The sequence below is a fragment of the Physcomitrium patens genome, chromosome 12 (genome assembly GCF_059467195.1).
Source record: "Physcomitrium patens ecotype Gransden chromosome 12, ASM5946719v1, whole genome shotgun sequence".
Lineage (NCBI taxonomy): Eukaryota > Viridiplantae > Streptophyta > Bryopsida > Funariales > Funariaceae > Physcomitrium > Physcomitrium patens.
In genome coordinates this window covers 9,569,183-9,593,925 of record NC_143421.1, presented here as the reverse complement: position 1 = coordinate 9,593,925, position 24,743 = coordinate 9,569,183, and the positions used below count along the sequence as shown (strand labels likewise).

General features: G+C 33.8%; 3 protein-coding genes and 1 long non-coding RNA gene across 20 annotated transcripts; 2 read left to right on the top strand and 2 right to left on the bottom strand.

Annotated features, from left to right (window-relative positions):
• The first annotated feature begins 994 nt into the window (after positions 1-994).
• On the top strand, positions 995-4,042 carry LOC112289762 (alkaline ceramidase). Of its 5 annotated transcripts, none has more exons than XM_024535301.3 (5): positions 995-1,260; positions 1,639-1,688; positions 2,180-2,287; positions 2,538-2,935; positions 3,296-4,042. In XM_024535301.3, the coding sequence occupies exons 4-5, from the start codon at positions 2,664-2,666 to the stop codon at positions 3,819-3,821; spliced, it is 798 nt and encodes a 265-aa protein (XP_024391069.1). In that variant the 5' UTR covers positions 995-1,260; positions 1,639-1,688; positions 2,180-2,287; positions 2,538-2,663; the 3' UTR covers positions 3,822-4,042. The 5 variants fall into 5 exon arrangements, with proteins under 5 accessions (XP_024391069.1, XP_024391070.1, XP_024391071.1 ...); XM_024535302.3 differs by having other exon boundaries at positions 1,639-1,818; XM_024535303.3 differs by lacking the exon at positions 1,639-1,688.
• Positions 4,043-8,618: 4,576 nt separating this feature from the next.
• LOC149988029 (uncharacterized) lies at positions 8,619-10,883 on the bottom strand. The gene is made up of 4 exons (XR_016505791.1): positions 10,827-10,883; positions 10,194-10,270; positions 9,336-9,531; positions 8,619-9,174 (listed from the first exon to the last, which is right to left on the bottom strand). It is a non-coding gene; the product is annotated as an uncharacterized LOC149988029 (long non-coding RNA).
• A 35-nt stretch (positions 10,884-10,918) lies between these two features.
• LOC112289769 (uncharacterized) lies at positions 10,919-17,250 on the bottom strand. 13 transcript variants are annotated; one of them, XR_012218705.2, is made up of 8 exons: positions 17,014-17,248; positions 16,049-16,266; positions 15,248-15,876; positions 14,660-15,082; positions 14,310-14,445; positions 12,002-12,841; positions 11,734-11,810; positions 10,919-11,142 (listed from the first exon to the last, which is right to left on the bottom strand). XR_012218705.2 is itself a non-coding variant. In XM_024535328.3 (6 exons), the coding sequence occupies exons 2-5, from the start codon at positions 16,242-16,244 to the stop codon at positions 14,311-14,313; spliced, it is 1,383 nt and encodes a 460-aa protein (XP_024391096.1). In that variant the 5' UTR covers positions 16,245-16,266; positions 17,014-17,248; the 3' UTR covers positions 10,919-12,841; position 14,310. The 13 variants fall into 13 exon arrangements, 9 of the variants coding, with proteins under 9 accessions (XP_024391096.1, XP_090110964.1, XP_024391098.1 ...); XR_012218702.2 differs by having other exon boundaries at positions 11,734-12,841; XR_012218703.2 differs by having other exon boundaries at positions 10,919-11,810.
• Positions 17,251-22,178: 4,928 nt separating this feature from the next.
• Positions 22,179-23,564, top strand: LOC112289473 (uncharacterized). The gene has a single exon (XM_024534715.1). It carries the CDS (start codon positions 22,179-22,181, stop codon positions 23,562-23,564), a length of 1,386 nt encoding a protein of 461 aa, XP_024390483.1.
• The last annotated feature ends 1,179 nt before the right edge of the window (positions 23,565-24,743 follow it).

Sequence of the window (24,743 nt, the reverse complement as noted above, 5' to 3'; positions counted from 1 at the left end):
GTAGATTTTCATATGATGATTCTCCAACAATCTTGCATGAAAATAATATTGCTTGTATTACACAGATGCAAGTTGGTTTCATTAAAGGCGACAGGACAAAGCATATTGATCCAAAGTATTTTAGTTATATTCATGACTTGATTACTGATCAAACACCTATAATTAAGAAAATTGAATCTACAAATAACCTTGTTGATCTCTTCACCAAAGCTCTCCCGTTAAGCAACCATCGTCGACTTACTTATGACATTGGTATGCTGTGACTTGATTTTCTTGAATAAGAAAGTTAATGAGCTCCTTAAATAATTAAAAAAAATGATGTACTTGTTTTCCTTCATCTATGGTTTTGTCCTTAAATAAAATAAGGTTTTCCTAGATAAGGTTTTAATGAGGCAACAATTGTTGATCTTGCAAAATCACAGAAAAGTATAGATCATAATTCTATACAAAATTTATATTATGTAAATATTATGATGAGCGAAGAGGAGTGTTGAGATCATTAAATGTAGACGGCGCTCTCCATAATATTTACTGTAGACTACAATAATTACCATAGCTACAATATTTAGAGACTAGTGGAGAAGTACTGTTTATCCTCTCCTCTTTTCTTTTCTTGTATATGAGACACAACTAGATTCATAGATTTTTTTTGGGTGTGAAGCTCTCTCTCCTTAGAAACCCTCTTGTGTGTATGACTTACTACTACTCTTGTGTTTGTGTATGACTTACTATTACTCTTGTGTCTTTCTAAACATTCTCAACAGAAAGTATCACGCAATGCTTCAACCCGAGAATGCTCCAGGAATCTTTCCCATCTCTTTCCCTTCCCTTTCCTTTTCTCTTTTTCTTTTTCCTTCCTGGTTCCCTGAATCTTAATTCTCGTGATGGGGGGAGCACTTGGCTTCACCACGTTCACCGCCGCCGCTACTTCACAGGGGGGAGGGGGAATCTTATTTCTTTCTTCTTCTGGGAGAGTTGTCCTAATTGTGATGTCGCTCTCTGCATGTGTGTGAGTGAGTGAGTAGGGAGAGAGTGCGAGTGTGCTAGTAAAAGAGTGAGTGAGTGCGATTTCGAGACACTCTCGTGTTGAATGAATGAATGAATGAATGAGAGAGTATGCTGCTGTGAGGGTTGCGGGTGTTTTCTCTTTCTCTTTCCCTCACTCTTTCTCTCGATGTGTTAGGGTTTCCTACTCTTGCTCAGCTAATCAGTGTTGCGTGCGAGGGGAGTCGATTTTAACTCAGTACTCTTGTGAACTGAGTACGTGATAGTAGTCCCGATCTTCTTCTTTCTCCTCCTTTGAAATTTTAACTCTTTTGTGGGTAATTAAAATTTCGGTAGCAGATCTTAGGAAAGTTATGTCGGTGGGATTTTGGTGTTTGAATGGAAAGGGTGACAAGAGAAACGGATAGTTGAGATGAACAGCGTTCGTGTTTTCTTAACGAAGTTTCCGGCTCTTTTTATGTCGCGGTGCGGGGGTTTCCTGAGATGCTGTAGGGTTGATGGCGTTTTTTTTAGTAGATTGGGCTAAATTAATGCAAAAAGGTTGAAATAGTCGGGTGAGGTCCATCTATGTGTGATGTTCGGTTTTGTGTAAGGGATCTGAGTGCATGGGGTGTATTGTGTCCCTCCTTGCAGGCTGTGTTTGAACTGCTGCGAGGACTTTATTGTCGGTCTTCATCGTGTGTGTAAGCTGGACAAAGTCTTCAGTCCCCAGATTCCTTGGCTTTTTTGCCGTCTTTTTGTGTTCGCGTGCGACTCGATCTGAAAGATTTTCTATTGGTTCCCATTTTTTAACTGGGAATGCAGATGCTCAGGGTAGAGATCACCAATTTGAGGTCTCCTTTCTTGTTGATTTCCTCTACACTAACAGTGCGCTTGGTTGAGAGAGTAGGCCATATTCGTGGAATTCTTGAATGAATTTTTGGTTCACTCTCGAGTATTATGACTTCTCTAGGACAAGACATCAGTCGAATTTCAGTCACTTTGCCTTAAGCTGCTCAAGCAGTTCAAAATTTGTTGACGTGTTGGATACTGGGACGAAGGATTTCTAGAGCTTTTGGATTGATCCCAAAACCTTCGGTTACCGTGGATTTAATGCCATAGCTTTTACGAAGTGTGACACTAAACTTGTCATTCAATTTACCCAGTTTTTCATTCTTTCATTTCGTGGTTTCAGGTACAATTCAGCACTGTTAGCTTGCACTGGGTAGAGCCTTTGATGGCCAGAGAGTCTCGGCGAAAAACTTGTGTGAGTGACAGCTTCTGATATGTGATTCTCTAGCAGGTTCGGAAATCCTATCTGCCCTACGTATTGATTGCCTCGTTTGTCTTTTTAGGTGCCTCTTTCTCACTGGAATATTTCCTTGAAGTTTAGAACTCTAGTTGAGTGTGTATTGAATGGTGATAGATTTTGTAGTGCGTTTTGTTAATTTGTGCCCACACGCTTTTTACAATTTCATTAGGTAGATTACATGTTCAAGATTCGGTTTCTTTCATGTTGAACAGTTGTCATTCTGAATATCTTCTGTATCCAGGTCAATCTCGAGTTAACAGATTCAGTTGAACCTGTACCCAAAATGGAGAAGAGCGTCCGCAAGAGTTCAAGCTAAGAGTCAGAGGGGGAGAGAGGCAATTCGACTTCTGGGCTCTCTCTTGCTTCCATGGCTGGGGAGGTTTTTACCCCCTCTGTGACTCAAGGGTTCTGGGGTCCCATTACTGCAAGCACGGAATGGTGTGAAATGAACTATCAGGTCACGTCACTAGTGGCTGAGTTCTACAATACCATATCTAATATCCCGGGTATCATTCTTGCATTCTTAGGTGTCTATTATTCCATCAGTCAAAAATTTGAGAGGCGGTTCAGTGTTCTTCACTTATCAACAATCGCGTTGGGCATCGGTAGTATTCTCTTCCATGCCACCCTTAAATATGCGTAAGCTCTCTTATCTTTTCCTATTTGGGGATTTCTTTAGAGAGAACTGGAATCATTCAGTAAAATTCCTTTTTTACATTTTAATTTGTTTTGCCGAACCGACTGAGTCCTTCATGTAAGGTTTAACGTTAAAATACCTTGTGAGATTTCCTTAGCCAAACTATTCACCACATCTTTGAATCTCTAGTTATCGCTTGTTAAATAAGTGAATTAATGTGGTTTTCCTTCCGCACGAACTCACTTCCATTGATTGGCCTAGGTATTGATCATGCAGCAAGTTACATATTGTATTTGGAAGTTCTATGAGATTCTTACACACTTGTCATTTGGCTGTGCATGTGACCAACTTTTAACGAGCAGTCAACAGCAAAGCGATGAGACGCCTATGGTATGGGCAATGCTTCTTTACATCTATGTACTTTACTCTCCCGATTGGCATTATCGCAGTACAATGCCCACTGTCCTGTTCCTGTACGGAACTATCTTTGCCATTCTGCACTCGCAGTTTAGATTTGTTGCAGGGTTCCAAATACATTATGTTTTCCTGGCGTTGCTCTGTCTTCCAAGGATGTACAAGTATTATATGTACACGAAAGATCCGCTGGCGAGAAAATTAGCTCATCTTTATGTTCTCTGTCTCGCACTTGGTGCAATTTGTTGGCTGGCGGATCGGCACTTGTGCAGCTGGATATGCAAGTTAAAGGTGAATCCCCAAGGGCATGCTTTGTGGCATATTCTTGAGGGTTTCAACTCATATTTTGGCAACACATTCCTGCAGTATTGCCGAGCACAGCAGCTGAACTGGAATCCAAGGATAGATTACTTGTTGGGAGTTGTACCTTATGTGAAGGTGCAGAAAGGTGACACCGAACGGAAGGAGCAATAAGGCTGCTTACGAGCATCCTGGGTTTATGACCCTTTCTGCATGCTTGGTTATGCTTGTGGGAGGTGCATGGTTGCTGAGAAGATACAAAGTAGTCAAATTGATGTATGAAAGCCAACCATTGTAATGTATTATTTGTTTCTATAGCTTATACATTTTAGGCTGTGATACATTTTGTATATATGGTAAACTGATTCTAATGTCCATCGATCAAATTTCATGACTGAATGGCTGCAGTGGGTGATGTACTCATATTTCAGTTGGTCATCAGTTTGAGTTTGAAAGGACTTGATGCGTTTTCTTTCTGGTGTACTGTCCTTCATGCGTGCGGTTATTTTCAATTATCAATGGTTGTTTCATATTGTTGACTTGGAATGGCAGACTGGCAATCTCAAGTTTTTGATATGCAGGTGTAATGGAGTGAGGGATTTACATCACAGAGTAGATGGGATCTCCTGTTGATTCGTTAATTTGAACGAGTTTTTTCCGTTAACTTGTGCGTCCTCCTGCTTTCAGTTCTCGTACCAAATAGGTTCTTGCCGACAGGGAATTCTCATGTCGGTAGAATTTGTTGCTTGAGTACGGGATTTAGAGTACATTGGCTGCAGGAAGGGTAGACCTTAATTCCAGTTTGATGCAGTTTTCAGCATGCAAGTATAATTATACAAAAACCAATCTTATACATTACCAATTTATGAAATGTGATCGTAAGCGAATAATATATTCAGGCGCAATCCTTGTCATTCAATATCCTTCATTTTCCTTCCTTCTTGTGAACCTGAATAAAAATACTAAATTTTATGCATGTCTTTTGTAATTTTCTCATGCCCAAAACGTTAGTTCCTTTATCATTGACTAGTCATGCCACTGACATGTGATCTATCATACCACTACAATGTTGATTCTACAGCATCATGCTGTAATGGCTTGAGCCCACCAGCTGCTAACAAAATTTTCAATCTTTGTCGGGAGTGATGATGCCTTTTGTGATGACAAAATAGTGGGTGACAAAGTTGTTCAAATATCAAAATTTCTTATGGCAAGCGAAGATTTTCAAACTGTCTATATATTTTACACACTATGTTTATAATGTCTGATTCCTACAATTAGCTCAAATTTACTTGGAAAGCCATGCAATTTTGATATACAATCAAGAATCACGAATATAAAGTGGACAATACACATCTTGCAACACCATTGTGGACATACAAAGTTAATCAATTGTTCTAGTATTTTCTAGTATATATATATTTTTAAAATTATTCTATTCTTCTTCTTCCTTGATTAATTAGTGGATTGGTATCTATCAATGTGCTGCTCATGCATTTTTCTAAAATTATTTTTTCATAATTCTAATTTTAATTTTTAATAATTAAATCTAAAACTTATTAAAGCACAAGATAAAATAAATACTTGAGGTAAGGTGCCTATTGATAAAACAATTGTAGCTCATTGGGTTATAAGATTATCACTTTATAAATAATAATATTTGTGTACATGCTTGGATGTTTTATAAATCATTTTTTTTTTATAGTCAACACATTATGTTGTCTTTAGCTTGAATAATAATCATCATAAAAATTCAATCTATTAATGTCTTGTGAATATACTATTCAAGTTTTTATACTCATATGTATCTTGGAAACCTCTGTTGATTTTATGCCTCATCAGTTCAAGAAATTTCCACCTCAAAAAAATAACATATATTTAATTATTGTCAAACAGATTGGAAGTAGAAGAATACTCCATTCAAACTTAATAATATAAGTAAAATTTTTGGGCTTTTAAAAATTTCTATATCTTATCTTAATAAAAATTATTATTAATATTTTATAAGTATTTCATTATAAAACTTATCAATGGTTTTTTTGAAGGTGGTATATATGACATTTAAAAGATTTCTTTTTTGCTTTGCTTAGATTGCAAGCTTATATGATATAATTCAATATTCCAAAAGAGTATCTTAATATGTAATGAAGCTATAAATGCTTTTTGATGCCAATTATTATTTTGAAATTATAATAAATTATTTTGAAATTGTGTTATTGCTTTATATTTTCTATTTTTATAAATAACTAAGTCTAAATAATAATACAATTATTTAATAATGGAAGTACTAGATTTTAAATTATATATTGTTGAATTTGTTTCTAATAAAAAAAATCATAAACATTGAAATAGTTAGAAATTGAAATTTTATCAACATTTAAAAAGATTTGCATACAATATAATATAAAATTCATTGCAAAAAAAATGAATGGCATCTTTTAAAATAAGAAAGGATTGTAGAGATTATTTAGATAAAAGCTATAATTGATCATTTGTAGATTAATATATTTTTATTTTTTATTTTTTAACAACTCTAAGTGCGAAAAATTTGTAACTTTAGATATTTTGACTTATAAGCTTGATGGCATATATTATTGAAGATTAATTTACACTGTATAACTAAGTATGTAAAGATTGCAATATTAGCTATCAAAACATCTAGGTTGGTTCCTTTTAGCCATTTTTTCCATTGAGGATGTTTGCAACCAATTTAAAAGCTGCAAATTACTTGCCTATTTCCAACATTATTTCAAAAATATGCATTTCAATTAAATATAATATTATATGCCACCCACAAACTTTCAAATTATATAAAAAAGACAAAGTTAAGAGAGTGAATTTAATTTAATTTTTTATTATATCAATACTCTAAAATAATTAATTATATTGTTACAAAAATATAAAAATGATATTAAATAAAAAATAATTATTTTTTAATATTTTTACTTATATAATATTTATTATATAAAATTAAAAAAATACACAATAATTAATATTTTAAATTTAATTATGTTATTATATTAATTTGAATTATTAAAAAAATTATTTTACACAAAATCTAATATCTATCTCTAAAGAAATTATTCTTTATTTTTTAAGAAGTTGATAAATATAATAATATGTAAGTAAAATAAATAAATAAATAATATATTATATAATGAAAGATTAAAAAACCACTTTAATATGATATATATATATATATATATATATATATATATATATATATATGCCTTATAAAGTTTTAAATATATTTATTTTATATGAAATATTATTTATACATTAAAAGAATTACATATATTATTTAAATATATATAAAATTTAAGTATTAGTAATCATAATATTATATATTTTTAAAAATATATAATAATTATTGCTTTAAAATATACTTGTAAAAAAAATCAAAATATAAAAATAGTATTACCTTTGTATAATATTTTGATGTTTAATTTATAATTTATATTTGTTATTATATATTTTTGATAAAATTTTAAATAATAAAAATTATATAATTAATCTTTATGATTTAATAATATATATAGGGAGTTGATAAAGTCACATATCAATGTTTTTAAAGCTACAACCTTCTTGCCATCTCATAATTGATTCTATCCATCTCCAGTCTCCTATCCTCAGTCCCCCCTTAATTTTTTTGTCTCCAATCTCTATTACCGTCCTTCATTCCATGTCGAAGCTTGCTCATTATGCTAATTTGATACCCAAAGATAAATAATTTTAAAAAATAAGCTAGATCTAGACTTTGCTTAATAAGAATTTTGCATGAATTCATGTACACCTTTTGTAAATTTATGATTCAAAATACAAAAGCACAAGCAAAACTATGATAACAACATCTACATTGTTGAAGTATTGATGGAAGGATTATAAAATAAGACCCATCCTAGGTTGAGAATGGAAATAAGGGAGGGAAAGGGAGGAGATAAGGAACAAGGGAGGAGAATGTGGATATGAGACTAGAAATGGAAGATAAAGACAAGGATGGATAAAATCAATTATGAAATGGCAAGGATGCATGGCTTTAACAAGATTAGGATGTGGTTTTATCAGGTGATAGAAATCCATACTGTTGGTCATAAAAAAAATCAAATATATACATTACATTTATATATTTTAAATATAAATAAAATATTCCATGCTGTTGATCACAAATTAGATCAAATATTTTAAAATGTAAAATATAATTTTATGTATTAGTTGTAAAAGATAGCATTGCTTTTTACCACCTTGATTGGGTGCTCCAAGCTCTATGCCTATTAATCTTACATTACTACTCTTGGCAATCTGCAATAATAGTATATAAATTTTGATCTTTGATTGATCAAAAGTTGAATTATTGTTTTATTTTTTTTTCACTTTTGTTGAAAATAATAAGATATGCATCCATTTAGAAATGATTTTTGTCTCCTCTTATTTATCCTATTGGTTTATCTCCCTTGAGCTATTTTACATAAGAGATAGAGTGCTATACAATCAAGTAAGTTTTCACAAATAAAAACTTTGTAAATAGCTATAAAAAAATAAATTATTAATGAAACCAAATGTACTTGCAACAAAAATCTTAAAAGATCTCATTGTGATTAATTGGTTTTTTTCCTTAAAAACCTTAACAACAACAATAATAATCTATTCTAGCTTGCCTATCTTAATTAAATATTAAATAATTCTACAGCCAAAGATAATCAGCTTTGTTTGCATAGTCCATTAATAAAAAAATACTAATATTTATAATATTTCTCCTTTATAATATATTAAAAGTATTTATAAATAATATTAAAATATTTATAATTATTCCATTGAACATAAGATTGATTATTAATTATATAATTTTTAATATGATAATTTCAATAATTAATTAAAATAATTTACTTATTATTTATTATTTACTTGTTTTTTATTTATTATAAATATCATTTTAAAAAATTAATGAGCTAATAAATAAAATAATTTATTAAATTAATATTAATACTATTTTATAATTATTTATTTAATTAAAATAATTATTATTTCTTTTAATTAATCATTGGAATTATTTTTTTAATTTATTAGAATTAATATTAATTTAATGAATACATTGAAGGACATTTAAGATTTATAATCAATATTATAAATTATTCACAAAACACTTTAGAATATTTACAATATTTATTTTGTTGATATTTTTAATATTCACAAGTTTACATTTAAATATTGCTTAATTTAACAATTCAACAAAATAGATCAAACTTAGATCACGGATTCATCAATGCACATAATAAGAATATGCTAGATGGAACCTATAAAGTTTAATGCCCAGAGCATGTTAAAAAAATTATGCATTCTGTAGGAAACCTGATGTAATTTAGTATAGCTTCAAACTTTCTTGGACTAAAGAGAAATCTAAATGTGAAGAGAAATACTATCATGACACCTTTGTATGGAATAGGACAGAACAAATGACTCACTAAGTCTTAGCATCAATGTCAATATCAACAAAATATCAACCTTTCTCTTATAGATGAAAATGCCACACCTAGCAAAAACCAATATAATGATTTTCAGTACACACAAAAAATTACTATTCATCTTATTAGATTTTAAGTCATCAGCCAATTTTATATCATTTGATTCTTATTTGAGCTTGTTCAATCTGATCAACACCTATGTAGATCCAAATCCACAGATAATACTTGCCTGTAGAAATACCATAGTGCACAATGTTGTGATTGCCACAAATCCTTCCAACACCTTGTTGTGCACATCCATCATGTTCCAGTGCCTATCTACTTCCCAAACAATGTTATTACTCCAGCTGTCAATCCTACCAATGTTGTCACCATAGTCCTCCCAATCTTGCTCCAGTTGCCCTTCACTTCTGTAGTCAATCCTCCTAATGTCAATTAATGTTACAATTAATATCTCAATTAATCTCAATTTTGGTTCACTTTTGATGATTACTTTTGATAAAAAAAAACAATGAGACATGCAACAAATTAGAAAGCCATTCTATCTCCTCTTGTATATTTGTCCCCCTTGAGCTCTTTTATATAAGAGATACACACAAATGTGCATATTATGAATTATTTTAAACATACTCCAATATATAGACAAGAATTACTTTGCAATATTGTAAATCATTTTAACAATAAATAAATAATTTAATAACTTTACAATTTGCTTAATTTATTTTATTTGTACAAACAAACTTTTTAACTTTTGTAGTCTTGAATATCTAACCACTTCAAAGCACAGACATGGTTGCATTGACATCTTAAGTCTAGAATTTTTAGCATGAAATGTGATAACTTTTGAAAACAATAGTTTTCAGCAGAGAACTCTTGTGCTAAACTATCCAATCTTGAAAGCAACAAGCAAAGAACAAAATCCTTTGCCCAAACTTGGCCTATATAGATGAAATCTGCCTGATGGTATTTATCCAGAAGTTGAGTCTTGGAGTGCTCAAGGAGAATTGTATTAACAGCAAGAGGTCTCATGCCCCAAGGGGTGGCATTGACTTTAGTGTGCTCCATGCATTAATTTATATAATCATACCATATTATGTTGTTACGCTGCATCTTCTCTTGAATTATTTTAATCCTTAGACCTCCCTCGGCTTCCCATGGCCAAATCTGATCACAATAGGGCCACCAACTTAAGTAAACAGGTCTAACATTTGGTCTTGTCCAAATTTTTCATTTGCATAAACATTGTATTGAAAATATTGATCCACGTAGTGCCCAATTTGGGAGCAAATCCTCTGGGTGGTACAAGTTGTCAGGTTTTACTTTAGCACCCAATTCAACTTGATAATTTGATAACTTGACCACGGTAAAATACATTTACACATTTTTAATAATTCCAGAAATACCAGCATAGAAGATGTATGTATGCAGACCTCTGGAAACTATTCCTACTATCCTGTATTTCAAGATTGCCTACAGTTGTGTGGGTAGAAAAAGAGTTGCACTGCTAGAAGTAATTCATATAGCATCTTTGATACTCATGCCCGATGGCAAAGTTCGGTTAACAAATTTGCAACTACTTAACTAGCGAAGTTTAATTTGCACATTCGTAGAAAACTCATTGCTCGCCAACAGGCTTTCATAAGATGTTTCCAAGGGTTCGAGCATTGTGATAAGAGAATCAGCTAATGCGACAGTTGATTCAATCCAGAACTGCACTCACCTCAATCAAACAGTTTTAAGAGTATCACATGATGTCGACGTCATACAAAGGTGTCGCAAATCCAAGATGATCAGCACCAGATACGTCTCTCATTCCCGTCAACAAGTCACCCAGAAAATCGTGACAAAGGTTCTAGATAAATTACTTTTCAGATACCACCATTTGGCAACTCCCCAGTTATTTTTTGACTCATCAAGTCAAGAACGGCATATATACCACTTTATATCACTATCACCGATGTAAGGCCAATGGGAATCGAACCCACATCAAAATAATGAGCTACCCAATTGCAGCCTGGCCTTGCCTGCATTCCTGCCTGCAACATGAAAAATCATGAGAAAAATGTTTAACGGACTAAAGATAATGGTAGAGAAAATTTTACATGCAGGTCAAACGAGATCTAGCAACCAAAGAGTACAATCAACAATACATTACAGCATCAGGAACAAGGAATTTTAAATGGAATCCTACAAAGTGAAAATATCTACAGAAACCTGATATTGCTACTGAACTAAATGAAGCACAAAGCTATATTTTCAGACTACTGGTAATTAGTAGTAAATAGACACTCCAGCTAACAAAAAAGTACTGTCCTTCAATTCATCGATCAGTTACAGCGTGTAAAAATATCTCACCCAAAATACAACAAAATGAGAAGAAAACAGAACCAAAAATCTCAATAACGATCCACTAAAAAGATAATCAAGGAACTCATCAAAACCGAAGCTTCAAAGAAAATTAGAACAGATCTAATAAACAATTCACATCATTGTACAAAACAAAAGCAAATCCAAAAGATAAAATAAAATGTAAAATTCAACAAACAGTCATAATGGTGAAGTTCTAGGTTGTATCAGACTCAACGCAAAATAAAAATGAAAAGACCATGAAGCACCAAGCCACTTACTTGTATCCACAAACTACCATTCCATGAATAAGCCATGTCAATCACAGAAACCACTATGGCGCAACGCATCTAATGTACTGGCAAAAAGCCACGTCAGTATGTGGTAAAAGTCCACGAATTAAGAAACAACATATGGCGAAAGTGAAAAACTCCATTAAAAGGAAGAGTTCACAATCCTATCAACGGTAGTTCACTGGGTCAGCGACATAATTGCAGACATACAAAATAACGAAAAAAAACCATATAATGGACATGATATGAAGCATACCTCAATCGCTTACTCTTGCCACTCCAGTCCGGTACTCAGAGGCATGCTCACAAAGCACACAGGCTTGGCCCGACTTTATCTCAATACAATCCAAGCAAGCACAGTAAAAGGAAAGCGCTCAGCCCAACATATATACGTCCTAAGAAAATCTGCACCCTCGTGGCCGATATGCTCTTACTCATCTCCACAGATGCTAAGAATCCAAACGTGAGCCACCAGTTTAAGTCTAGGGACGTCCCCACACTTCACCTCAATAATTACCAACGTGAGCCAGCAGACATTCAGATTAACAGCATGAGTCTTAGACAGCGGGTCTCCGCAAAGAAGGCCACTAGTGCAAGGCTCAAAAACTCATGTTTGAGACCATTCTTATAGTACAACTCGCATCTAGTATCCCAGGCTCAATCAATTGCTGCCAATTAGGGACACATTCGAAGCAGTTGAGTGGAAGTCTCTGCTACCCGTTCTCAAGTACAGAATCAAGTAGGTAATGAGCAGATTCTTGAAAGAAAACATGCCAAGCGATCACTTCATAGCCTGAACACGCTGAAGCTTGTTAAAATATCCTCAACAGTTCAGTCCATCAGGCATGCAGATTCCCTCATGATAATCTCTCGTTCACTAACAACAGCAGAAATTCACCAACACCAGAGGTGGAACCTGGTATTTGATGGGGCAAATTGATAACGTACATAATGTTGAAGATTATTAGTGTCACAGAGATTACAATTATTAGCATTCGGAAGCGAAGCGAGCACATACTTCAGTCTTTGATTCTGTCATTTTTTGGGGGCATTTTTGTTTCATGTTATATGCCTTCAATTTTGGCCTGCTGTCAATCTGCACGTCACCCACTTCCAAGTTCTACCACTCAAACAAATGAAAGACCCATTCATGGGTTCATAATATCACAAATCGGATAAAGTTCCACAGCAACATGTGACAAAAAATCCAACTTATAAGGTCGAAAGGCTTGAATCCGCACCAAAACGTTAGAAAAGACACATAATCCTAAGTACTAAATTCTGATCTCTCACGAACGCACATTTTTTGTCCAATAAATGTGCAATAACCATAACCATCCACATCACAAAAACTCAAAAAAAAGAAAAAAGAAAAGAAAAAAAGGACTCGAGATTACATAGAAAGAAATCAGAGACATGTACATCACAGACGCAACAATTGTCACTGCTGAATTTTTTTCATAATCCAAACTTTCGGATTTAGCAGTCACACAATATGTGCATAATGTTTTCAGACGTAAAAGAGACAGACTCGGAGCTTTGAAAGGAAAGACGATAACATTTCAACATATCTCATTTTGCAACCCCACAGTTGTTCAATTTAGAAAACAGCACACACAAGTGCAGAACCTTCAAAAATAGTTTCAAGTACAAGCAACCCAAGTTCCTCAAAAATAGGAATGCTGAACTCTAACGTATCTCTCACTCTGCAAATCTATGCCTCATCATAAAATGTTGCTTTGTCAATGCTGGTCTCGCAATAAGAGTACTAAAATAACCACAAAAATAAGAAACAGCATTCCAGAGAAAGACTCCAATAGCACCAGCTCTAACGTCACTTGCGTGTCTAGTGTCTACCTACAGGCATATCATGAAACTCCGTACAACCCAAATCTAGTGAGTCATGTACATAAAAGGCACCACCCTCCAGGAAAGGTACAGTTGCAGGGTCTCAAGAATAAGATGTGGCTCAAACACGTCCATCATACAAACAGACTTCCCACTTCACAAGAGTGGAGATTCAGCCAATGTTAACATCTCCAAGATATCCTACTAGTTGTTGACATGACGGGCGAAGAACGAGAGTGAATCGGCAGCACCATCAAAATTCTGAAGTCCAGATACACCATGCCATCAAAACAATGGACATTCACGATAGCAGGCCGAGTTATCTGAGTAATGAAAATCATAGAATAACTTCAGAAACTCAAAAATATCACACGTCTAAGAAGGGGCTACTAGACAACTACACTTTATCACACTTAAGTCCTGAGGGAAACGTAAACAAACCAAAATCCAAATGCTAAAATAGACTCAATACACTTAACTTATACTTCATCACGTCAACCAATTGAGAAACAGGTGGAAGTAGGACGACGACAACCAAAGAAATTCGCTGATCTTCATGCTCGAAGAGGAAGAAGAGCAAGAGTATGTCACGATTAACACAAACGCTTACACCTTTCATGTTTGAGAACAGAGATGAAACTAATCAAGTTTAACAAGAGCGAGACATGAACAGAAAGCAGCCAAATGCAAAAGGAATGAATGAAATCTCTACTAACCTCATATGCCGTAATTGCTAGAAGGCAAATACATATTTCCAACAGGAGGAGCACGAGGAGCAGATGAGGCAGGAAGTTGAGGATTTTGATACGACCCATATCCGTAATGACCTCCGGCTACCTGCAGCGCTGCTTGCTGAGAAACACAGAATTTTAAAGCAAAGGTAAGGTAAAATAAATGAACAATGCCACGTAAGTTCTATATAAACAAGTCCTCCTAAGTTAAAACAAACGTTCAAACCAACCCTAAACCTCTTTAAAGGAAATACAATACGAAAAGAAGTCTAATCAGTGGATTCACACTGCACCATAATCAACAGCGTAGGATCAGTTTAAATATACATAGATACCTGCTGAGAAGCTACTGAGTTCGCTGCTGATCCATACAAAACCCCATTCATCGAAGAGTACGTAGGCTGCCCACCAAGACCAGATGGTTGACCTCCATATTGAGACATACCCAGTTGTGAACCATAGGATCCCATTCCAAGGGATGTTTGTGGGAGACTGGAGTTAAAAGAATTGTTTAACGAGGGGTTCGATAACTGTCCTATTGAAGATAGTGATGAATTCAGTGGGTAGTTGAGGGACGGGTTCAAGGTACTGTTCAAGCCACTAAGACCTTGATTGTGGCCACTAAGGCCTAAATGATTTCCTTGGCTAATTCCTTGATTCGCACCCTGGTTAAGAGGAATTCCGGTAGTTATTAGACCAGTATTCATGGAGCCGTATGGCAAGTTCTGTCCGTTTGAGAGTGACTGAGGAGTGGACACCTGCACATTTGCAAAGCAACAAAAAAGTATGAACATACAGACTACTTTCACTACCATTCATACAGGAGAAGAAACAAATGGGTCTATCAGCTCCAGGATGCAGGGTAGCCTCAGCCCAAATATAATGCATATCATTGAAGGAACGTAACGGGTGAAGTAGATTACTTGCTGCCTGCCCATCATCATGTCACTGTCGTTTTTCCCTGCAGTGCCTTGTCTTCCCTGCCCCTGCTTCTGATTCTCTGCAGCTAGTTTACAATACATTTGAATACCATCTAAAGTCTTGATTGGCTCTAGCAATGCCCTTTTAGCAGCTTCAACCGTCTTGTAGATAATCAAAGCAAATCCTCGTGAGCGTCCGGTAAATTTATCGAATCCTAAAGGGCCCTCTTCAATTTCCCCATACCCTGCGAACAAAGCAAGCAACCTATCGGCAGAAAGATCAAGGGGTACATTGCCGACATAAATTTTCCTCTGCGAGACTTCTTGATTGGGATTCACTTGCAGAGCCCCAGTTGATGCCAACTGACAAACCGTCATCCGTCCGTCAATTCGCTTGCTAGGTTCCTTCAGTGACCGTTGGGCACCATCCATGTGCTTGAATGTCACAAATCCAAAACCTCTGCTCTTTCCAGTTGCTTTGTCCATGATAACTGCCCCCTCTTCAACTTCTCCAAACTGTGAGAACACTGTTTTCAAAGTCTCAGTAGTTGTATCCCATCCAAGTCCCCTCACGAAAATCTTCCGATGACCAGGGTCTTTGTCAGCTAGTTTGCGAATTTCATGAAGGACATCTGCAGAGGCCAACAGTAGCACCCAACGAGTAAGTGTGAATGCGTCAAGAAACACATGCACGCAATCACCATTAATATTTCTGCCTTGTTTTGCGTCCATTCATTATTATCAAAATGCAATACCACATCCAAGGCCTGGTACAGGATAAGAGATAATTGGAAAGAAAGTAACCTGCATGATTAAGGGCAGCGTTCTCTAATAAGTCCATTAACTGCTCCTTGGTAAAAGGCTCCACCAGCTTCTTCACGTCCTCCTTCGTGATCACGAAAGTAGGAACAGACGCAGCTGGTGCACCAGTTGCAGAAACATGCTCTTCTTTCACAATCGTGACTGGCGAGTCTTCCAACTTCCTCTTCTTCTGGTCCATGCTGACTTCGACAAAATCCTGACTACAAATGAGAAACACAACCATTCGATAACAAATTCAGAAGAAATTACACATGAAACAGAAAAAACCCCGCGAGAGGGAAAACGTAACGGGAAACTCCATCACAGCCGCAAATCTAACTCCAATTGCACAATTCCTACGGTTCCAAGAACATGCAAAATACCAGAAACCGGGTACGGATAGTCTACTACTGTAGGCATGTGAACGGAATGAAATGCAGCCGAATTAGGGTATAACCAGAAGTTTGGCAAAGTTGTCAGGAAATACATGGAACATTAACATCCTCGGACTATGAATTGTAACTCCGACGCTAAAGCTCTCTTGACCCCAAGTGTTTCACCCTACTCTGCCTCGACAAACTAAACCCAGACAAACCCCCAAACCCTTAAGAGAACCCAAACATCATTCTACCAATCATCAGAACGAGACTACCTCACAAATTACTAGTAAAAGCATGTCACATGCATGATCGACACAAACAACACAACTCTCACAACAAACGCCAATAAAAACCAGATGAAAAAACCAGCCAACTCAGCATACACCATTGCAATACATAACAACAACCACCGACACGAGCCACCCTCTAAAACCCTAGCACGTCACGAACATCACCTCCAGAGAAATCAGAGAAATATACCCTTGCTGCTTGTCCACTACGCGCACTCGCCCGAATGAGAACGAAACTCGTAGCACCAACTCATGAACCCAACAGCGCCTGAAAGAGGGAGGCAGATAGATTGAATACCTGAAAGGGAAGTTGTAGTGGGTAGGTGCGTGTGAGAGTCAATCAATTGCGGGTTCGGAAGCCGGCAGGCAGTGGAAGGAAGAGGGAGAGAGAGAGGGAGAAGGGAGATGGTCCGTCGGGGGGCAGAGGAGAATCGAGAGAGCCGTCAATGGACGAGGCCGAGGTGGAGGAGGAGCAAGAGCAAGAGCAAGGAGGAGCAGGAGCAAAAGAGGGGCCAGGCCAGGGTTAGCGAGGGGGAAGGCAGGGTTAGGGCTTGTGTGGAGCCCCTTCGGACACCAAGGCGTCTCCCCCCACCCCTCACCTTTCTTTCACCACCCTTCCTGGACTCTTCCTCTCGCTCTTAGGGCCCTCCTCCTCTTGCTGTACCTGAAACCGAGGGCTATTCCGTCCTGTGAGCGTGCTTTGCGATTGTTCGGTTCTATATTTTAAAGTTCCTGGAAGAGGAAAAGGTTCACCACGTGAATTAACAAGACTGGTAAAATTTTACAACATAGTTTGGGGAGTTGCTTTAGCGACACCCCAAGTGGGTACACTCCAACCCTCAACTCCTGCTCTCGTAATGCTCTCCCCTACGGCTCTCTCCCATGCTGCTCTCCACTTGTGTCTATTCCAATTCTCTCCCACCGCTCTCCTCCCGTTGCTCTCCACTTGTGTTTACTCCTGCTTTCCCTTGTTGCTATACACACTAGATCTTCACTTCCAAATGCTTCCTCCACCCAAATGTGAATATACTAGAGTGGTAGATTTTTCCAATGTTTTTTGAAAGGAATTACAAAGTGTGATTCCAAAAGAAATCAAAATGCGAGCAAACACAATACCTTTTGAAGTGTCGCATTAACAATATGGGGGTGTTGTTTTAATAATATGAAAGTGTTGCTTTAATAAATTTCTATTATAAATACATATACATAGACAAGACTGTTAAATAGATTCATGCTTTTACTAAATTGATCCATCCTTAATAAAAAATATAATAATCATGATAAATATGATTGGATTTCATTGGATGCAAATCTAATAGTAAATGAATCTAGGATCTTGTTATGTTTATTTTATTCTTTTTGTAATTTTTTTTTTTTTTTAGGTATGATGGTTAAGATGGATGGATTGATTTAATAAAAAATTTGGTGTATTTAATATTCTTCATTATATATATATATATATATATATATATATATATTCTCTTTTAGAATAAATAGAGTTTTTATAAATAAATGGAATTTATTTAAGCATGTTAGAAATTAATGCAAATCTATAGAGATGATAATCCAATTAAGGATTAAGATTAGAAGGAATTTGAAATAAATAAGCATGTTAAAGGAATGATAATACATGGTTTTATAAAATCAATCTTGAGAAAAACATAATTGCTAAAATATACATATTATTTATACTCCAATTTTTGTCAATTTGTTTTATAAAACTTCAAGGATATTTGAATTGTGTATAATGCTAGTCTTAGTAGTTGACCATAAAACTTTGGTATAAGTGATCATGACTGTTGAAACTTTTGTACATAGCATTCTTTCAGAATAGAAAAAAATCTATATATATATATATATCAAAAATAATTATCTTTATAGTTATAGAATTTATAATATCATTCCAAAATTAATTTAACATCTCAAGTTTACGAATTTAAGTATATTTGATTAAAAGAGATATATATATATATATATAATCAAGAAATACATATATAAGATAAAAGGTATGAAAGTAGTTATTGCTAAGTACAAAAAAATTAAGGATCTTAAAATAAAATTAAAAATCAAAAAATAAATTAATAATTCACATTTGAATGTTTAGATTTTTCTACTCACTTCTATCTACTTGAGTATTATAGATATCTATGATATTATTATTTTATATTATTTTATATTTTTGTGAAGAATTTTATTTAAAGTAATTAAATTTTAAATAGTATTATAATTAAATAAATCTAAAATCACAAAATATTTATTATAAAATTTAATCTATGTTATTAGAAGGATGTAAAAAAATCAATAATATTCTATAAATATAAAAGACCATTAAATTATTTGATTAACTTTAAGGTCATAAATTCATCAATTTTATCAAATAACACATTTAAAAAGTTCTTTAATATAGTATCTACTACTAAGAATATTTCTATATAATAAGATTTTAAAAAAAAGGTTTTAAGTGCATCATATCTTATAATTTATTCCAAAAATAACGTATATTTTATAAAACTCTTTATTTTTATTTTGATATTCTAAAGAGTGTAGCAACAAAAGTAGTCTGTTTAATTGTTTTCAAATAATAGCTTTGGAAATGAATTTGTCAGCAATTGGATTTTTATTAATTGAATTATTTCAATGAATGAATGAATGAATGAATGAATAAATAAATAAACAAATAAACAAATAAATAAATATGTATATATAATTATATAAGTATTTAATATTAATTTTTTTATAATTTATAACATTTTTTTGGTGCATTTAGAATATTTTATAATGGTTTTTTTTATATACTCATTAATATAATATTTGTGTTCTTATATAATTTCTTTAATTTTTTTAAAGTTTATTATTTTATTTTAAAAAATATATAAAAACCAAATAAATATTTTATTATAATAATAATAATAATAATAATAATAATTATTATTATTATTGTAGATTTTACTTAAGTAAAATTCTATATAATTAATAAATATTGGTATAAATTAATATTCTTACTAAAGATGTTATCTATATAATATTATAAATTTTTTTATTATTTGTATAAAGTAAAAATTAATTAATTTTTTAAAACATAATTTTATTTCAAAAAGAAGTAAGTCTTGTATTACTAAGGATACGTTGGACTGCTATTATTTTATCGATAAATATAATATTAATTTGTTAATATTATTTATCAATACTTTAAATAGTTTTTATTATTTATCAATACTTTAAAAAGTTTTTATTTTTATTAATCTAATAGCATTTAAAAAAAAATCAGTATATAAAAAAATAAAAGTAATTAATTAATATATAAAAATATATTTTAGTACATAAATAAATTTAAATTTAAGTTAATTTAGAAAAATAAATCATTCATCTATAGTATAGATTTTAAAAAAATAGATAGAATAGAAGGCATCCAAGGCATAAAAGGTGCAAAAAATAATTAATTTAATAATATTTTTTTGATTAATTTAATAGAAAATTTTAATATAAAAAAATAAAATGAAAAACTATTTTTAATTAAATTAGCATAACTTCAACACTTCTAAAAATAAATAGAGAAATTCTAAAAGAATCACAACATATAAAAGATATAAACTATTAGAATCAATAACTTCATCACATTGTCAATGGCTTTGTTTGTTGATCTATTGATAATGTATTAAGCCATGAATTCTACAAAAATAAGTGACAAGATACTATAAAAGACTGAAAAAAATTCTTTATCAATGATAATAAATAGAAATTTTCTTAATTACTTCAAAACTAAATAAGTCTTTGATTCAAATTATTATTTTATACCAAATAGGATTCATTGGATAAAAATATGATATAAATTAAAATTATTAGTAAAACATTTTACAAGCAAGAATGAAGATTTTGATAAAATCTTTTTATATGTTGCCATTTTTTATCCTTAAAAAAACTATAGCTATTAGAGTAATAATAGACTTAGAAGTTTATTAAATTAATGTAAAGAAAATATTATTAAATAAAAAATTAAAAAAGAAACATGTATATCATACTACTAAAATCATAAGCCCTATCAAAAGTCAACTATACTTTTCCTTTTCCTTTTCCTTTTATTGTGACTTTTTACTTTTACCTTTACTGTGACTTTTACTTTTATATTTGCTGTGACTTTTACTTTTACTATGGCTATGACTTTTACTTTTACTTTTACTTTTGTTGACTGCGCGGTTGACTGCTCCGTTTATTACTGCGCGGTTTTGAAATTTGAACGTTGAGTTTGTGGGTGTGTGCAATTCAAAGTGTGTGTTACAATTTGAGCTTACCCAAAACAAATTTGAAACTCTTGATTACAATTTTGAAGCTCTTGATTACAAATTTGATGTTCAAAACATTTTTTGGATTGTGCACTTCAAGATTGAGTTGTAAATTGTGAGTTGTAAGTTGGAAGTTGTAAGTTGGAAGTTGTAAGTTGTGAAGTTGGAGTTGGAGTTGGTTGATGTGATCTTGGAGGTTTGAATACAAAGTTGGAGTTGGAGTTGGTTGATGTGATCTTGGAGGTTTGAATACAAAGTTGGAGTTGGAGTTGGTTGATGTGATCTTAGAGGTTTGAATACAAAGTTGGAGTTGGAGTTGGAGTTACAAAGTTCAAGTTGTGGAGATTGTTCAAGAAATTTGAGGTGAGATTGTTATTTTTGCAAGATTGTGAAAGATTGAAAGGTTTTGAAAGATTGAAATTTTTGTTAATTTTTGATTTTGGATTTTATCACATTTTTTTTCATGCATGTTTTTTGTGTGTTAGACCAATACCTCTTGGCTACGAATGTGTTGCAAAGCAAGCGCCAACATAATCTATTTTTTTTCTTTGAAGTGTAGTGCATTGAATGTAAACTTTTTAGAGTGGAGTGAAATTTCATCAAAAGGTGCAACTTTCTTGGAGCACAAGCTTACAAAGGTACTATCAAAAACCTTACTTTTGTGAGTTTTGAAATGGTTTGGAATTCACGTTAGGATTTTTGTTATCCTAAATTAAACTCTGCTTTTTCTTATCAATTTTTTCAATCTTTGTGGAGTTTAGGATTTAGGGTAGGATTTCTTCTATCCTACACTAAATCCTATTTATTGATATATCTTTTTATCTTTGTGGAGTTTAGAATTTATGATAGGGTCTTCATTGTCCTATCCTAAATTCCACTTTTTTTTATTATATTGTCATCTTTCTAGAGAATGGCTCGTGCTTTGTCTACCATTGATAATTTTATAGATGTCAATGTTGATAGTGTTGGATCAATGTGCATCCAATGTCCAAAATGTTTGGCTTTTCGTTTTAAAAAAGAAAAAAATACCATTTGTTGTTACAATGGCAAAATTGCCAATGAACATGTTAATCACCCCATTGTCCATCTAATGCTCAATGAGCTTTATATGGGCACAACACCTAAATCTCGAGAGTTCCTTAAGTCCATTCGAAAGTATAATCAAGCTTTTGCATTTACAAGTATGCATAGTAAGTTTCAGTCTGGCCAAGTTGAAGGTAGAGGGGTATATACTTTTCGTGTGAACGGAGAGTTATGCCATCACATTGGAAATTTACAACCCGATTTAGATGAAGGTGCTAGATTTGCACAAATTTATTTCTTAGATGATGGTTTACAAACAAATCGTCGTATGGAGATTTTTGATGATCTTCATCGTGATGTTGTTAACAACATTCAAGAAGTTTTAGAATCCATAAATGCGTTGGTTCGTGGTTTTAAGTCTTTGCATGATGTTCTTCAAAGGGGACAAAACATGGGACTTCGTATCTCCGGTGAGGTTCCTTTTGGTGAACATCCCCGTCGATATAATCGCCAAGTAGTTCCAGAAGTTGCTGTTGTTGTTCTTGACGAACAATACATGAATTTTGGTAGAGATATTATTCTTCACCAACGTGGTGGAGATTTAATACGAATAAAAAAAATTCATCCAGCTTACGATGCTTTATCCTATCCTTTGTTGTTTCCTGATGGGCGATGTGGGTGGTCACCAACTTTTAAAGCAGATATTGGAGTGACTTTAAAGTCATATGTCCAATATTTGCTTCAAAAGCGCCCAGAATCTAATGTATTACATAAGGCTAGTAGATTATTCCAGCAATATGTAGTGGATCAGTATTTACGTGTAGAACATGAAAATTTGTTTTTCATTAGGCAACATCAAACTGAACTTCGTGCAGAGTGCTATCAGGGGGTCGTAAATGCTTTGCAGGAAGACAATGGAGCATGCATTGGACGTCGCATTGTCTTACCTGCAACATTCATTGGTTTTCCCCGATACATGCAAAAACTCTTTCATGATAGTATGGTTTTGGTTAGAGTTTTAAGAAAATCCGATTTGTTTGTGACAATGACATGTAATCTGACCTGGCGTGAGATTTTTGATGAGCTTGAGCCAGGTCAAAGTCCTCCTGATCGTTCAGATATTGTTGTGTGTATTTTCGAGTTCAAGTTAAGAGCATTGATGGATGAGATTACGAAGAAGAATGTCATGGGAGAGATAATTGCTTTTTGTTACACTATTGAGTTTCAAAAACGTGGTCTTCCTCATGCACACATTCTTCTTTGGTTGAAAGACAAGGTCAATGACTGTGACCTTGTAGATAGGATAGTATGTACGGAGATTCTCGATTTAAATAGACAACCGCAATTGTATGCCGTGGTTGCCAAGCACATGATGCATGGACCATGTGGTTTGGACAATCCCAATTGTCCATGCATGGAAGATGATAGATGTACAAAGAACTATCTGATGCAAGCTCGAGATACTACCGAGGTGGATGGTGACGGACATGTTTTGTACCGTCGTCAAAATCAAGGTCGATATATCGAGAAACGTGTACGTGGATAAATTGTCCGTTTAGACAATCGATGGGTTGTGCCATACAATCCATATTTGATAGGTCGGTTTAATTGTCACATTAATGTGGAAATTTGCAGTTCTGTAAAAACTATCAAATACCTCCACAAGTATATTTTTAAAGGTCCAAATCGTGGTGTTGTAGAAACAGATGAAGTGGTAGATGAGATTAAGGATTTCTTGGAGGGTCGTTATGTGGCCGCCCAAGAAGCATGTTGGAGGCTCTTTGGTTTTGAAACTAATAATAAGAGCCATAGTATTTGTCGTTTGCCTGTTCACCTTCCCGGTCAGCAATATGTTACTTTTAAGGAAGGAACATCTTTGCACTCGGTGATTGATCAAAATGCTGAGACTAAACTCACCAAGTTTTTTGAGCTTAATTCCTATATTCGTGCCTTAATTGCTTCTGGCAATCAAGGCAACCATATGCTTCTTTGTTACATGGATCTTCCACTCTATTACAAGTGGGATGTGAAGAATAACATGTGGGAAAGAAGAGTACGTAAGATAAAAGTTTTTGGTCGAATAAACATGGTTCCCATAGGTACCAAAGTATTTTACTTGCGTTTGTTGTTGACTCATGTCTAGGCACCAACTTCAATTTGAGGACCTACTTTGTTTTCATGATATAGTATATCCAACGTACAAGGCCGCTTGTATTGCAAGAGGACTTTTACAAGATGATTCTAAATGGAAAAATTGTCTACAAGAGGCAATTGTGTCACGGCCATAATCATGTAAGCTAATAATTATATATAGAAATAGGTAGAAGTAAGTAAAAGTAGATAAAAGTAAGTTAATTCTATAATATTTAATATAGAAGCTTCTTAGAAACTTCCTAGATGCTGCTTTGACTTCATAGGTGTCTTTAATTGACTTTTTGGATTAGAAACGTGGTCAACAAGTTGGCCATGTGCCACACATGTTGTTAGCTTGAAGATCAAGCTAACTATGTAGCCCACACGTAGAAAAACTTACCTTGTAAGTCAAGGCATGTGTCCTACAAAGTCAACACATATTGGAGGTCCTATAGAACGTCGCCACGTAGCCCTTAGTTAGATAGTATATATAGAGATAAGAGTGAAGGCTTCTTCACTCTTGTCAACTCCTTTCTTGCTTCTAGTCCAGGTTCAAGAGTCTTTAGTTTCTTGTCTTGTGGCAATAGCCATT